This window comes from Chaetodon auriga, chromosome 8, assembly GCF_051107435.1.
Source record: "Chaetodon auriga isolate fChaAug3 chromosome 8, fChaAug3.hap1, whole genome shotgun sequence".
NCBI classification, from domain to species: Eukaryota; Metazoa; Chordata; class Actinopteri; order Chaetodontiformes; family Chaetodontidae; genus Chaetodon; species Chaetodon auriga.
In genome coordinates, this window is record NC_135081.1 from 19,466,785 (window position 1) to 19,481,142 (window position 14,358).

General features: G+C 43.6%; 3 protein-coding genes across 4 annotated transcripts; 2 read left to right on the top strand and 1 right to left on the bottom strand.

Annotated features, from left to right (window-relative positions):
• Positions 1 to 33: 33 nt before the first annotated feature.
• On the bottom strand, positions 34 to 3,429 carry LOC143324163 (zinc-binding protein A33). Its single transcript, XM_076736413.1, has 6 exons — positions 2,757 to 3,429; positions 2,447 to 2,542; positions 1,994 to 2,227; positions 1,326 to 1,348; positions 1,001 to 1,116; positions 34 to 920 (listed from the first exon to the last, which is right to left on the bottom strand). Exons 1-6 carry the CDS (start codon positions 2,820 to 2,822, stop codon positions 367 to 369), a joined length of 1,089 nt encoding a protein of 362 aa, XP_076592528.1. The 5' UTR covers positions 2,823 to 3,429; the 3' UTR covers positions 34 to 366.
• Positions 3,430 to 5,630: 2,201 nt separating this feature from the next.
• Positions 5,631 to 8,440, top strand: ino80e (INO80 complex subunit E). 2 transcript variants are annotated; one of them, XM_076737303.1, is made up of 8 exons: positions 5,631 to 5,715; positions 6,006 to 6,088; positions 6,208 to 6,278; positions 6,357 to 6,409; positions 6,555 to 6,636; positions 7,006 to 7,123; positions 7,441 to 7,539; positions 8,008 to 8,440. In XM_076737303.1, exons 1-8 carry the CDS (start codon positions 5,688 to 5,690, stop codon positions 8,212 to 8,214), a joined length of 741 nt encoding a protein of 246 aa, XP_076593418.1. In that variant the 5' UTR covers positions 5,631 to 5,687; the 3' UTR covers positions 8,215 to 8,440. The 2 variants fall into 2 exon arrangements, with proteins under 2 accessions (XP_076593418.1, XP_076593419.1); XM_076737304.1 differs by lacking the exon at positions 7,441 to 7,539 and having other exon boundaries at positions 5,632 to 5,715.
• A 1,716-nt stretch (positions 8,441 to 10,156) lies between these two features.
• On the top strand, positions 10,157 to 13,969 carry LOC143324699 (uncharacterized). Its single transcript, XM_076737401.1, has 3 exons — positions 10,157 to 10,600; positions 11,386 to 12,294; positions 13,077 to 13,969. The coding sequence occupies exons 1-3, from the start codon at positions 10,286 to 10,288 to the stop codon at positions 13,590 to 13,592; spliced, it is 1,740 nt and encodes a 579-aa protein (XP_076593516.1). The 5' UTR covers positions 10,157 to 10,285; the 3' UTR covers positions 13,593 to 13,969.
• The last annotated feature ends 389 nt before the right edge of the window (positions 13,970 to 14,358 follow it).

Consider the following 14,358-nt stretch of genomic DNA (forward strand, 5'->3'; position numbering starts at 1 on the left):
TAACCAAGACAAAAACAGTACCAGCCATGTGTTATGTCTCTGCTTTCAAATCATTTAATGTGTTAATTTCAGCAGGTTGTAAGTCGTACATATAATCAGGGCAGCAATAAACAATTATTTGCAGTAGCATTAAATCTGTTTCTGTCCAATCTGTCCAAAAAAGTGATGTCTTCAAATAGCTTGTTTTGTTCCAAACCCCCCAAGATTTTCTGTTTATTTTCACATGAAAGAAAAGCAGCAAATTATAGAAGCTTGAAACAGCAAATGTTCAGCATTAAAAAGTTGACAAATCATTTTCTTTTTATTGACTAGCTGATTTTTTTGTTGACAGATCTTTCTGGCTCTAGACTGACACTCGACCCCTTATCATAGTGAAGGGTTAAAGATCTTAAGTGGTGCTGAGTTGTTCCCATCATCTGTGTCACATGGATTATAGAACGGGAGCAGAGGACCCATGACAGTTCCCATAGTGAAGGTGTAGATTGGTGCCATGGTAATGGCATTATAGAACGACACCTCCTCCTTTTCACAGTCTAGGAACACACCGATGCGGATGAGACGGACAGAAACGTTGATCTTGATGGGTTTTGGGTCGGTGCAGGCCAGGACGGATCCACCCTTCAGGGCCAGGGTCCAGAGGCCGCTGGAGGTGCCTGTTGCAGCCATTTCCCCTCTTGGGACATCTTCCTGTGCAACGCCCAACCTCCACGCTGTCTTACGTCCCACCTCCACCTCCCAGTAGTGTCGGCCTGTGGTGAAGCGCTGATGACTCAGCAGGCAGTAGTAATAGTGGAACCGTCGTGGGTTGGCCTGGCAATCCTGTGTGTCCTTGTCCTCCTCGAACCACACTGAGGTGCAAGACTGGGACAGGGATAGATTAGGATGGGCTGTCTCAGGGTCAAAGGTCACTGCTGTAATGTCTGTAGGCAAATAGAGATCAAATAAGGTGAGTTTGTTGTTGATTTGCATGTGTTGTATCATATAACATGTATGAACATACTTGGGTAAAGGCAGCCTTTCATGTGCTTCCATATCCTGTACTGTATGGGCCCCACAAACTGGCCAGAGCGCACCTCTGTGTCTACCTCCGGTGGAGGAACAAAGCTGACCTGAGACCTGCTTGGGCAAAACAGGAAGAGGGGAGGCCTGAATGATGAATGGGTGTCAACCTGGTGGACACGCCACAGTGAGGATTATCATGGGTTGGTGTGCAGCAATGAGAGGAAATGGTAGGCATGCATACACAGATAAATGAGATGTGGGGAAAATAGTAGAGGTGGTAAAAAGCTGTTAGTTTGATGGAAATGCATTTTGGGAAAACTTGCCTTTTTGTGAGATCTTGAATTTCCTGCAATGAGAGAAACAGTTTAGGGAAGTGAAAGTGAAAGTGTCTTTGTTTGGACTCCAAATGCAAGCTGTCAGACTGCCTTACACTGCCCTTTCCTATTTGCTGACCAGTGCGTTGACTGCCTTTTGTCCTCTCACTTCTAAATGAGAAATTGATTTTGACCCACGAAAGCAGGCAAGTCAACTGTTTATCCAATCAATGTCTATAATTGATGGAATAAGGGCCAAGGAAGAGGCGCAGAACAGCGACCAGAGCTGCACTGCAGCTCCAGGATTTGCTTCTTTGATGTAAACCTGCAGAGTCACATTGTTTCCTGAGCTCAAAGGAGTCCAAAGGGGAGGAACAATTATAGACAGTTATTTTGACAAGTTAGGTGAGCAGCGTTTTGTCCCAGGCCCAGGGGAGCGCTTGACCCTGAATAAACCCACTTGTGGCTGCTGTGAAGAGAAGTTTCCAGAGTGTTTTATGGCAGGAGGCCAAACTATTCTCCACCTCCTCCTCTGGACCCACTCACACCCTCACCCTCCAAATTGACATCATTCCCATCACCACACCTCAGCTTTATATAGCTACAGCGTAGTCAAGCCAACAATGAGCCAAACTTCATTGACAGTCAGATGATTTTTAGTGAAAACGCCTCCTCACTTTGAGCAGTTTGGGACTGTCCTCCTCAGCCAGTTTGCCGTTGAGCACTGTGATGGCTCTCTCCAGGTCTTTCCCTTGCTCTGCTATTTTCCTCTCTCTTTCCTTCAGCTGCTTCAGTTGTTTCTGTCTCTCCCTCCTCAGTCTCTCGAGGTCCTTGCACTCCTCCTCTTCCAGGAAACGATGGAGGTTCTCAAACTCGGCTCTGATTTCTCGCTCCAGAGCATCGAAGCTGCTCTGAAAGACGAGGAGGGAGAAGACGGACGATTATCAATTCAGCCTTGGTGCGACTAAACGTTCGGTGTGTGGATAGGACAATGTGGATAATCACGTTCAAAACAGGCTCCAGCAGAACTGTTATGAATGTGTTCTCATTTATTTTGTGTTAAGCTGGAATTGCTGCGTATGAAAAGAGTGTATTTCTGTAAAAGATAAGGATTAATAATGCAGCAGTACCTCCACTTCCACTGACTCTATGTACGTCTCTCTCTCTGCTTCTCTGCACTCATCTACCTCGTGCTTGATTCTTTTAATAGCCTGGACGAGCTTTTCCTGTAACACACACAGACACACACGACACAGAGAAACGTAGAAAAAACACACATGGAACAGAAATCTTACTGATTTAATATCCTGCAATAGGAGATTCTCTATCTATGAAATTTGACCTTTAACAGAAATACAGTCACGTTATGAGCGACAGTGTGTGTCGTTCCAGCTGTTCTAAATACAGCAGCAGGTGAAAACCATAAAACATGACCCTTACCTTGTAATCACAGAGAAGCCGTTTATTGCAGTTGTTGTTGGTGTCTTTGGTGTGATTTTGGTACATTCCAGTTCTGCAGATTGGACAAAACAGAAATCGAGAAGTCTCCTGAGAAAGCGCAACAGCAACAAGTGATGGAGGGAGCAAGAAGGTGGGACAAATTAATTAAAACAACATACAGAGGAGGGAGAGGGAGAGAGGGAAAACACACACACAAAAAAAACAGACTACAGTCACACTAGAGCCATAAGAACATACATCCAAGCAGAAAATTAACAAGAGAAAAAGTATTGACAAGCACAGATCAGTATCCACAGCCTGACTTGAGAATATATGGATCCATTAAAGGTAGAGGAGAGAAAGGAGGAGTGGTAGGGAGGCAGATGACTGTAGCTGCCAGGAGGGCTTGCTGGCTGGTTGGCTGGTTGGCTGGCAGCAGCGATTTATGGCAGCAGACACATAAGAGTCTATTTCTGTCTGCCAGTGTCTTTGGAAACAAAGAAGAATCTCGCGGTGGAGAGAGGCAGCGGTCGGTCAGATATTGTTTCATATCTGCAGTTGTTTTGCCTGGAAGGGAGGCAGCGCTTGTTTATTTTTGCGAGGCGGCTCTCTAATGTCTGGGGGTGTGAGAGGATCCAGTGCTGCATCTATGAGCTATTACAATGCTTGCTTTGCATTAAAGGATGCTGTTTGGCTATCTGTACCCTGCTTGGCTTTCACGTTGTCTCCGGGGGGCGCTGTCTCTAAACGTACAGTCAGCGTTTCTGCTGTCGGCTCTACTCAGAGTACATATCTGCATCCCACTGCCCCCACAAGTCTCCTCTTTTTCTTTTTCTTTTTAACCTGCCTTGAGTCTGTCCACATCTAAACTCTCCATATCTCTACCTCTGTCTGTGTCTCTGCCTGTCTTCCCTCTCTCACCCCATCACACCGACACACAGACACACACACACAGGGGGGCCTGGCTATGGGTGCACTGAAGCAGCATTACTCATCTCTGCAAATGTTCCTCATCTATAATTCATAGTGCCGGGTCCTGGCAAGTGACTGTGCTGAGCTGAGGTTGAGCTGCAAACTCTGCACTACAGTATGCGGCAGGTGGAGGGGACACTGACAGGATGATTCAGTAAGGTGCAAAGACCCGCTGCATGAAGTCATGGAAGCACGTGCAGCAATTCCTGACTGACAATCAAAGCATCTGGAAATTAGTGTTGGCTGTTCAGTTTTGATGTCATGAATTGTCATTTTATTTGTGTTTAATAATAATGATAATAACAATAATATGAAGAGAACCACTGGAGGGCAGATACCAACCCATGTTCTCAACCGTTCAATAATAATGCAATGATCCACTGTAACAAAAGCAAGCAGAACCAGCACCAAGCGCTCACTTGTATCAAACTTCATCAAAATATCATGGTTTACTCTTATAAGGGCAGTGCTATGTTGCTGTTGAAGAGCTGAATAATGAATAAGTTAACACAAAGGGTCTTAAAAATAGAAACTGGTTAGCAGTAAGGTGCAAATTCAAAAAGACTCTATTATAAATTATACCAAAAAAAAAACCAAAACAGATCATGTCAGCATCAGCAGTGTAGTCTATGGTTCAGCCTCAAAAACTCTGCTGGAAAAGCTTAATATGGTTCAAGCACAAGCTCTCAGACAGCAACGCTAGACAAGACAACCCCCACCCCAACCCTGCACGTCCTTGCAGGAGAGACGCCACTAGATATTAGAAAGAAGCAGTTAATGACCAACTACTGGGCTGAGCTCAAAGCACATAAAGAGCAACACCACTCCAAAGTGCTATGGCAGGTGCTGGGAACCGAGCAGAGGACAAAGAGCAAGCTTTGGGTGGGTGTGCAAAAAATATGCAGAAGACCTGGGAGTTATTAATATCAAGCTGAGCACGACAGTGGTTCTTCCAAAGGCTGGGGCATGGACGCACTCAACACCCCTGATAGACATGCATTGCTGGTGCTCAAGGAGTCAAAGACAGGGAAGAGTTAATAGCTTTTTCAGTTCATTTTAGAGAGAAAAACTTGCAGTCTGTACAAATATATGCAGATGGGTCAAAAGCTCCAGAACATCAGACACCTGGAGCTGCTTTTTCAGTTCCAGAAAGAAAAGTTATTTGAATAAAGTGTACAGCAAATAATCTGTGAGAGTACTCAGTGCTGTCAGCACTCTTGGCTCTGCAGTGGAAAGAGGAGAACAAACCAGGAAACACTTTATTCTGCTCTGATTCTGTTTCAGTTGTCAAGAGCCTGAAATCCTTCATTTCCTGCTGTCAAGATAATGTATTCAAAGTGTTACAAGTAGGTCCCAGACTCAACAAAGTATTCTGTTTATGTGGGTTCCTGCACATGTTGGTCTGAGGGGAACTGAGGAGGCGGACAGCTTGGCAAAACAAGCTCTACAGAGAGACGCTGTAGATTTACAAGTACCATTAAGCAAATCAGGGGTCAAGGGAATAGTTTGGAATGAAGTGGTGGAAGAGTGGCCAGACCAATGGAATAATGAAAGAAGGGGGAGGTTTATGTATTTATATGAAAAGTCAATTCAACATTTAGAAATAGTCAGGTCAAGGAAAGAATAGACCACTTTCGACAGATTAATACCTGTCATTCCAATTTAAATGGCATGTTTGAGATAATATGAAAGCACCCAAATGGATTATTTGAGCATTGTCAGGAATTGTGAATAAGAAAAGCGACGTATGCAAACAGATCTCACAAAGGCTGGACTTCAGGATCGTAATACAAAACCATTGTCAAGTGGATCAGGCTGTAGGTTATCGCTCCGAAGCAGAAGGTGGCAACAATGCCCCGAATACGCTAGTTGCAAACTACCATTAAGGGAGGGAAGAAGAAGAAGAACGTCCCGCCCATCACGACGCATGAAATCGACGTCACGAAAGTAAACAGGAGCATGTCGCACAGACAGACTCAAGCCAGAGGTATCAGTGTTTTTTCAAGGATTGAAATTGTGTTGCAAATCGTCTAAATCATGTTTGTATGCTTGAAATAAATTGTGGTGGATATTTTCACAGGCCTGTGAGCTCAGCGAGTTAGCTATGCAAGCTAACGCGTCCAACAAGCTAGCTAACGTTAGCAAACAGTAGCCTCAGTGCTAATGTTATGTCGTTTCACAGGCAGACTTTAGTACGAACGTTACCTCCAGTGTATAAGCACAGCTGTTAGCAGACGATAGGTTTCATCGTTTCATCGTTTGCGTGCTGTGTTTCAGAAATGAACGGTCAAGCGGACGTTGAAGTTGACTACAAGCGGAAATACAAAAATCTGAAACGAAAATTGAAATTTCTTGTTTATGTGAGTACCCTCCTTTTGAGTGTGAACGGTGACTCCTGAGCTATCGTGTGTCTTTATCTCACAGATACTTAAATATCTCCCTCTCCGCACCGATTCTATGTTTGGTTTCCCTTTTGCAGGAACAGGAATGCTTTCAGGAGGAGCTGCGGAGAGCTCAGAGAAAACTTCTTAAAGTTTCCAGAGACAAAAGGTGTGTGTACCTGAAAACACGTGTTTGTTAAACAATACACTGAGCAGTAAATAACAGTGTTCCTCACTTGTTATCTAGCTTCCTTCTGGACAGACTTCTACAGTATGAGAGGGTGGATGAAGACTCCTCAGGTAGGTGTTACACCTCATCCCAAAGTTCTCCTAAAGAATCACGTGTTTATGACTGTGGCGTGCTGTCATTTCCATCATAAGAGCTGTAACCAGTCGTCTGTCCTGTTGGTTCAGGTTTTCTTGTTCGTTTTTTTTTTTGTTCCAGATTCAGATGCGACAGTTTCTTCAGAAAATAGTGAAGGAGAAGGCCCAAGAGAGAGGGAAAGAGAACGAGATGGAGCAAAGAAGTAAGTTGGGCATTTTAAGGTGAAATTCAGAAATTAGACCCACTGGCTATTTGTGTAATTGGTATCTTGAGTAGATCATGTATGTGCACACGCAGTATATGTAGTAGAGTGTACCACTGAAACCTTAAAATTATGGTGTCTTCAGAGGTCAGGGTGTAAATGGTTAACAGGCCTCCAACAGCGTTGTGTTTAAGTCTTGAATAAGTGGGTGAATGGATGGTGCAGTTCTCTTGTATTATCAGCTAAAGCATAACGAGTTACCACAGGTAACTAAACTGAGACTTCAATGAGTCATTTTTAGAGACATCAAACCAAAAAAATCTTCCTGTTGAAGTCTGTTGTTCTTTATTTCTCATGCACTCCTTTCAGGCGGAGAAGTAGTCCTGGGGCGTGTCTTCCTTCATCATCCTCCCCTCATCTCTCTCTGCTGTCCCGTGCTAGTGTAAATCCCCTGCAGTCGTCAGGCTCTGGGCCCTACCTCAACACTGTGAGTTTCCATGTCCCTTCCTTATATCTCAGTGCGGCCAGCAACAGTAACATTGCTGCCGCTGTCATCTCCTCATCAGCAAACATAAACTCACTTTTGATTTGGCATTATTTGTATTATTTAACTGTTCATCATTTTATTCATGAGTCTGTTTTATCTCTTCCTTTGTTTTCGTTTGATGCTTACAATGGCTTCACTGTCCATGCATTGCTCATACTTCTGTATGTGTTTTTTGTGTTTTGTGTGTGTCTGTTTTGTAAATTGCCTGTGTTTGTGTGGTCATTTGGCAATTTGGGGCCTGCGTGTGTGTTGGGCAGATGCCCTTCCCACCAGAGTATTTGGCTCCCCCAGCTGAGCGAATGAAGAAAGAGAGAAAAACAAAGGCACCTAAAAACAAGAAAGAGACCACGGGGAAGGTGAGAGAGGAAAAGGGGAAATCAGATGTTCAGAGATAAGGTTATATTTTGGTGACAGCATATATCCATAAGTACAAGGGAGCAGTACATGTCTACTTTGATGTTCTCCTTAGAGAGTCGGAAAACTCTGTATTGTTTAATTTGACTTTGTTGCACAGTCATTCTGACAGGTTTTGATATATAAACATTTTCTGATCAGTGTTTTTCTGATGTTTTCAAAATGTAATTTATAATAGTGACATCAGAGGACATTTTTTCAAGAAAATTCAGTCCCATAAGCCATTTTAAGTTTGGTTGTATGCTGAAATGACCCTCCGGTCACAATGTCTGTAAGTGTATATACATGCTGCATGCTTGTCCTCATGTACATCTGTGATGCAGCCATCCATCCATAGCCCACATTCCTTCATCATATCTTCATCCCCTTATTAATACTAACAATTTTGTTTCATTCCTAATTCCTCTCAGGTTGTTGCCCCAATGGCAGCTAATTACCCATCATCCACCGCAGCCCCTCCAGCAGCCAGCGGCCCCTTCAGCTGGGTTCCCAGACAGATGCTTAGTGGAGATGCGGCTGAGGAGGAGGGAGACAGCGATGGAGACAGTGACAGAGGAGATGAGGACAGAGGGGAGGGAGACGAGGCTGAACTCGTCATTGACATCCCTAATGAGTGAGCCTGAGTGTGTGTTTATGTGTATTTATAAGCAGGGGATGTAGAGGTTGTGCATTTGTGTGTGCAGCGCGAGAGACAGAAGGACTGAATGTATTGTCTGTATTCAGTCGCCCATTTCACATTTTCAAAAGAGGAGCCAAGCGCCCCCCTGTGGACTTTTGCTTAATTGCAGTGTCACTGTCAAAAATATGTCAATATCGTGTGAAGTTATAGAAGAATTAAATCTGTGACAAAACTACAGCTTCCAAGTATTTAAGAAAAGTCCATGGCTGCTGGGATGTTTGGACACTTTGCTTTTTACACAGCTTCACGCTGCCTGCTGATCATGTTTTGTCTGAGCATTCTGTCAACCTGCAGACTGAGTAGGTGTTTCCTGCATTGAGAGAGCATTTGTTTTGCATTGTATAACAGTCATTTAAGTTGTTTTAATGTGATATAGATGTTTTAAATGTTAAGTCTTCTTTGCAGGTAGTTTTCACACCTGACATTTGTACTATGCTGGTTTTTTTTTTGTTTTTTTTACAAATGATCAAAAAACTCAAAAAAACTACTTCACGTTACTAGAGATATATTATTTTTGCACCTATGACATTGTGAGTGTCAGAGAATAAAATGTAAAATGCTATATTTCATTTCAGATGACTGAAGGTTTTTTGTTTAAAGTTAAATAACGTGTCGGGTCTCAGATGCTGCCAGCAACATGTGACAGAATCCACTTTATCTCAAACAGGTGGTTAGAGGTGTTGGATGCCTGTGTACAAGTGCACAGTTTTAGATGTTTTAAAAGCAAAGACAGTATTATAAACATGTCATAGTATGACTGATGCCCCACCCAAGACATCACACCCTAAAGCTCTCATTCCACAGCTGTACTCAGTCACTAAGGTATGCTGCCGTCTGTGGCAGTGCTCATTGTGTGCAGGACTGACAGCATTCACAACACAACACTAAAGCTATGACTGAGGAAAGTTCATGCAAACTCTGTTCATGCTGGTTATTGCACATGTTTTGCTTACTTGACCTCTCTGCGAAGGAATCCTGATAGCACTCTTGACAGAAGCCCAGGGATACATTTGGCTGACGTTGGTCGTAACTCTTAAGCAACATGAAGGCAGCCTGGCTGGATTCCACCTCTTCTAGATGTCAAAAAGAGGGCTAGATATTTTTCTCTTCACTCTTCCACATGCACAAGACTGGGTTATTAGATTACCTTACAAATTGTATTTTTTGCAACAGAATAATTTTATAAGGAATTGTCAGAGCCAACATGTCTCAGCAGGCCTGTTTCTAATATTTAGCAAAGCAAGCTGAAATCTGTGAGCCATGAAAGGGAGTGTGTTTTCTCTGGGAAGTAAGATTTCAAGAATTGCTGCACTCTGGGTGAGACAGTGACCCATAGCTTGACACTGTCAGGATTAAGCTTTAATGAGGATTTCATGTACAGACATGGTTAAATTTAGAGTTTGGTTACTCACATTTTACCTGGAGTTTCAAGTGAGAAATGCTGCTCGATATGGAAGCATTTCAAAGCCAGTCAGCACTTTAGGAATGAGCTTTACCAAGAATAATGGGAGACATGAGTGTGTCAATCAACATAACCACCATGGTCTTGGAATCCAGCCTTACAGGTAATCAACAGCATTTAATGGGTGTTGGCTTGGTTTGTGTACCTAACTGAAATGGGAGTTAAAGGTGTAACCATAGAGAGTATAAGAGGGTGGGGTGAAGTGGAGGTACAGCCAGAGGGAGAGTCAAAAGAGGGTGGAACTGACAGAGGGGGCGAGGTTGTCAGGGAAAGGGAAATGAAGGAGTAAGCAAGATTGTGCCTGCAACACAGATTCACTCTCTCAGAGTACAGCTGACATTAAAAGAAGACAGACATGGCTGGAGACGAACTGGAGGAGAGAACAAGGAGCGAGTGAAGAAAACAACAAGCCATCAGCAGCCAACCTTGGCCACCTTATCTTTTCCATCTATATACGGAAACCTCTGGATAATTTATAAGCCTCTCCCTCTCGCTCTGTGTGACTGTGTGCGAGAGAGAGGGGGGATTTGCTGAGCTCACCACCACCATGCTGTGTCCTGCTGCTGTCAGTGCAGCTGCTGCGGCTGTCTGGCTGCTGGCAGTGCTGGGCCCAGGCCTGTCTCTTCCAGCTGAGGACAGCTCAGAGCCAGGCTTCAGCCTCTGCAGCCACTGCTTCTACAGACAGACGCCTCCTCAGGGAGCCTCTGCAGGGCCACTGCTGCGCCCACTCTGCCACAGACTGCCCGGGGGACAGGCGTTTGCCACTCTGTCCAAACCGACCTGTGACACAGTTGTCTACTCGGCCTTCCATCTCAGCCATGGACGGACAGAGAGGGAGGGAGAGGAGGGGGGAGAGCTCGTGGTAAGGACACAGCTATCATGCTTGTTAAAGTAGTAGTATCTGTTTTTGAATGATGGTATTTGAAAGAACTGTGCCAAATCACAGACTGGCGTTCCAGCATGCAGTAGGTCAGTGGTGTACATTTACTCTGCTTACTTTCTTCTACTCAGTTAATCCTCTCATGACTCCTCTGATTCTTGTGATGACTCGTCCAGCACAACTGGACTGAACTAGATCATTGTACATAAGTATTTAAAACTAGCTCCACCTTGACCAGCTACAGCAGTTAACTGCTTCTGACAGATATTTGATATAATACAATATAGTAGCATGGGCCATTTGTCAGCAGAACAAGTACTTTTGATATTTTAAACACATTTTGTCGATAATACTGTGGAATTTTTTTCTGAAGTAGGATATTGTACCTGTAATAGAGTATATTATTGTGTGTGTGTGTTTTTTTTTAAACATATTGATACTTTTACTCAAATAAAAGATCTAAATATTTCTTCTACCATTGCACTAAATATTATATCAAACTCTGGTATTTTAACATTTAGAATAGAATAGAATAGAATAGAATAGAATAGAATAGAATAGAATAGAATCAGAGACTTGAGAGACTGTTGACATACAATTACAGTAAAACAGCAACAAAACATTTTCCTATTTTTCAAATGTTAAACAGGCTCATTTAATATGACTAAAGAACTTCTTTACATTTGAAAATGATCAGTTACAGAGGATATTGATTTCTATTGCAGTCGTACTTTAACACTTGGTTTTGATGTTTTTTTTTCTCTCAGACAGAGCAAGAAGAAGAAGACAACATTAAAGTAGCAGTGCCAGCCCTTCTCAGACTAGACGGAGATCCATCTCATCCCGTCTCGCTCATAGACTCCCCGCTTCAACACTGGGACTCAACAGTCACAGCACTGGTCCAGTCAAGCATCACTCCCCATTGCAGCACTTTAGGGGGTGATCTCTACGTCCTGACTGGGGTGGGAGGTCTCAGGGCTGCTGAGGATGGAGACGAGGAGTGTCAGACGAAGCCGCTGTGGTCTGCAGTGTGCTGTGCTGCCCCCGAGGGAAAGAGTAGCTTCAGTGTAGGGTTAATCAGAGAGGCAGGGGAAGGGGAGAGGCAAGTGAGCGTGAAGGAGCTGGAGGAAATGCTCGGAGTGGCAGAGCTGTTCTCAGATGGCTGTGGAGGAGCAGATGGGGAAGCTGTTGGAATCACAGTGGGTCTTCACAGTGAGGGGCTTCCTGACAATACAGAAAAGCTGGATGCGGATCTTACTGGTGAAAACGCAGGAGGTAATGAAGTAGATTCGAACACTGCTGGTCGAGTCACTGAAGGAGAGGAGGATGGTGCAGATACCACCAGCCAAGATCCAAATGAGGACATTAAGGAAGGCAGGGAGGCACTGATCGCTGGAGAACAGGTGGTCGGCGTCGATGCTCAGCCAGCGGAAGCTGATGTTGCAGATGCCACGCAATCTTCAGAGAGTGGCAGTGAAGGGCGGCGGGATGTGACACATTCAGAAGCTGTCAGATCAGGGTCTCTTGAGTCCTCAGCTGAACATGAAACTGTGGATGAACAAGAGACAGACACAAACTCCCGCAGCACTCTGGGCTTCATCCTTTCCACTGCCATGTCCATCCTTAAAGCTCCTCTGCGTCCTGTGTTCTCCACAATCACACAGTTACCTGGACAGGTAATACAAGTGACTGAACCATGTAAACATAGTTTTATATTACACTTACAGGTGCATTCCGGCAATGAAACATGACACCTCCATGAGGCTGAAAAAAAAAAAAACAATGGCTCTGTCCACTATTCTGACTACTGTACAGTCTTTGGGCAAAATCGATGCAGCAGAGGCTGAGATGTCCTGACATTTAATCAGGCTCCAAAAATACTGGATCCTACAATTCCCATAATTGCCACTCCATACAGCCTGCCTGATGATAATCGTCAGGGTAATTTAATCAGACTTAAGAAGCTCGTCCAGAACGACACAAGACATCATACAACTATTTTCACTTTTCCGCAAAGTGAACTTTGTGTGTAATGTTGTAATTTGACCAATTACAGGCAAAATACAGGAAAATTAGGATATTCATTTATTTACAATATCAGTAAAAATAACAAGAGACAAAGTTTGCAAAATGTGACAAAAAAACACAGAGAAAGCACAAAGATGTCACGAATCATTGGATGTTTTTTTCATCTGAGTCTTTTTTAGATGACGCTGAAATGAACCATTGAGATGTTAGTTCAGTGTGGTCAGTTTGTAGAGAAACGAGTGGCATTTTAACACGTTCAGTTTTCTGACTGGTATAATAAATCTCCTCAGTGCACTTTGCTCCTCCCAGATACTGGAATGTGGAGTGAGGCCAGGAGGAGTTAACTCATCACATTCCCTCGAGTCATTTCATTATTCACACTTTTTTAAACCTCGCTTAAAACATGACATTTTGTCTTATCTTGACTCAGGTGACCTACGTTCTTCAGGAAGACCTTGGAGTTCTGTCAGCTCTGCCTGGAGATACCTTCTCCCTGCTCCACCTCTTGACCTCTGACCTCCTGTCCTGGATAGGCTCAGCTGCTGAAATGCTACTGGGTATCGGGGAATCCTGCTTCTTCAGCGCCTACTACTGCACCTCCTCCATGGTGGGGGCCCTGCTGAACAGCTGCCACACTGGGGTCACAGGCGTGGGGACCCTGGCTGGAGACACAGTGGGGATATTTGGTGATGCGTTGGATAATGGTTGGTGGGTGACCAAGATCTTTGGAGGGCGGCTGTGGGAGCACAGCGAGGGGTATGTAGGAACGGTGATGTCTGAGATGGGGGGTCAGGCGAAAGCTGTAGGTAGGGGGTTTGGGAGGCTGGCATGGAGAAGTGGAAGTGGGGTGGGTAATGTGTTTAGGATGGGAGGGGGGTTAGTAATGGGGGTGGTGGATATGGTCATTGGTGCCGTGAGAGCGGGTTTTGGGCAGGAGTCAGAGTGAAAAGTGGAGGAAAAGTCCAGACTCCAGCTTTTTCAAATATTTTCTCCATTTTTGGTTTGTAACTTTCTTTAGCACATAAGTGTGCGAGAAAGGGGGGTATTTCAATTTGATGTTACTTGATATGCCTTAGTTGTTATAGAAGGATTGTTTTTCACTGAATCAAATTTAGTGAATCATCATTTCAGTCCACTGTAGGTCTCACACTTCACTGTGGCTGGCTGTACAATTATCTGCTGTATTTGACCCAACTGTGATTGATCAAACACTGTGTGCAAAGCTTTTGGATGTAATTATTCACATAATTCTTGTTTGATAATTGTTCTGATGAATGTTTGCTGAGATGTACATTTGAATAAAGGAAAATGCTGGCTTATTGTACTTTGTATGTGCTTGTACAATGGAAATGATTCCCCCTTCAAATCAAGACAGAACAACACTGGTTCTGCCCTTTTCTGTAAATGCTCATGGTAACACACAGTAATATAATAAAACAAAGCAATACTTATATTTCAATATTTATATCAACATTGTAATTTACATGTTAAAGAATCAATAATAATAACCCAATAATGTAATTAAGATACAAGATATACATACCATAATAACATATTATAAAGAGTGCATTCTATATAGTGAGTACTTTTAGTTTCAGTACTCTTTGGTTATTTAACTGATACTTATCAGACTTCTTCCTCGGTAAAACTTTGAATGCAGAGTTTTTACTTGTATTTCCACACTGTGATATTGCTACTTTTGTCAGATGTGG

Coding starts and splice junctions, on each gene's coding strand:
- LOC143324163 (XM_076736413.1), bottom strand. CDS start 2,822: ATGTACCAAAATCACACCAAAGACACCAACAACAACTGCAATAAACGG. Junction 2,228..2,446: donor TAGAGTCAGTGGAAGTGGAG/GTACTGCTGCAT, acceptor CTCGTCTTTCAG/AGCAGCTTCGATGCTCTGGA. Junction 921..1,000: donor GAAAGGCTGCCTTTACCCAA/GTATGTTCATAC, acceptor ATTTGCCTACAG/ACATTACAGCAGTGACCTTT.
- ino80e (XM_076737303.1), top strand. CDS start 5,688: ATGTCGCACAGACAGACTCAAGCCAGAG. Junction 5,716..6,005: donor CAGACAGACTCAAGCCAGAG/GTATCAGTGTTT, acceptor GCTGTGTTTCAG/AAATGAACGGTCAAGCGGAC. Junction 6,089..6,207: donor AATTGAAATTTCTTGTTTAT/GTGAGTACCCTC, acceptor TCCCTTTTGCAG/GAACAGGAATGCTTTCAGGA.
- LOC143324699 (XM_076737401.1), top strand. CDS start 10,286: ATGCTGTGTCCTGCTGCTGTCAGTGCAGCTGCTGCGGCTGTCTGGCTG. Junction 10,601..11,385: donor AGGAGGGGGGAGAGCTCGTG/GTAAGGACACAG, acceptor TTTTTCTCTCAG/ACAGAGCAAGAAGAAGAAGA. Junction 12,295..13,076: donor TCACACAGTTACCTGGACAG/GTAATACAAGTG, acceptor ATCTTGACTCAG/GTGACCTACGTTCTTCAGGA.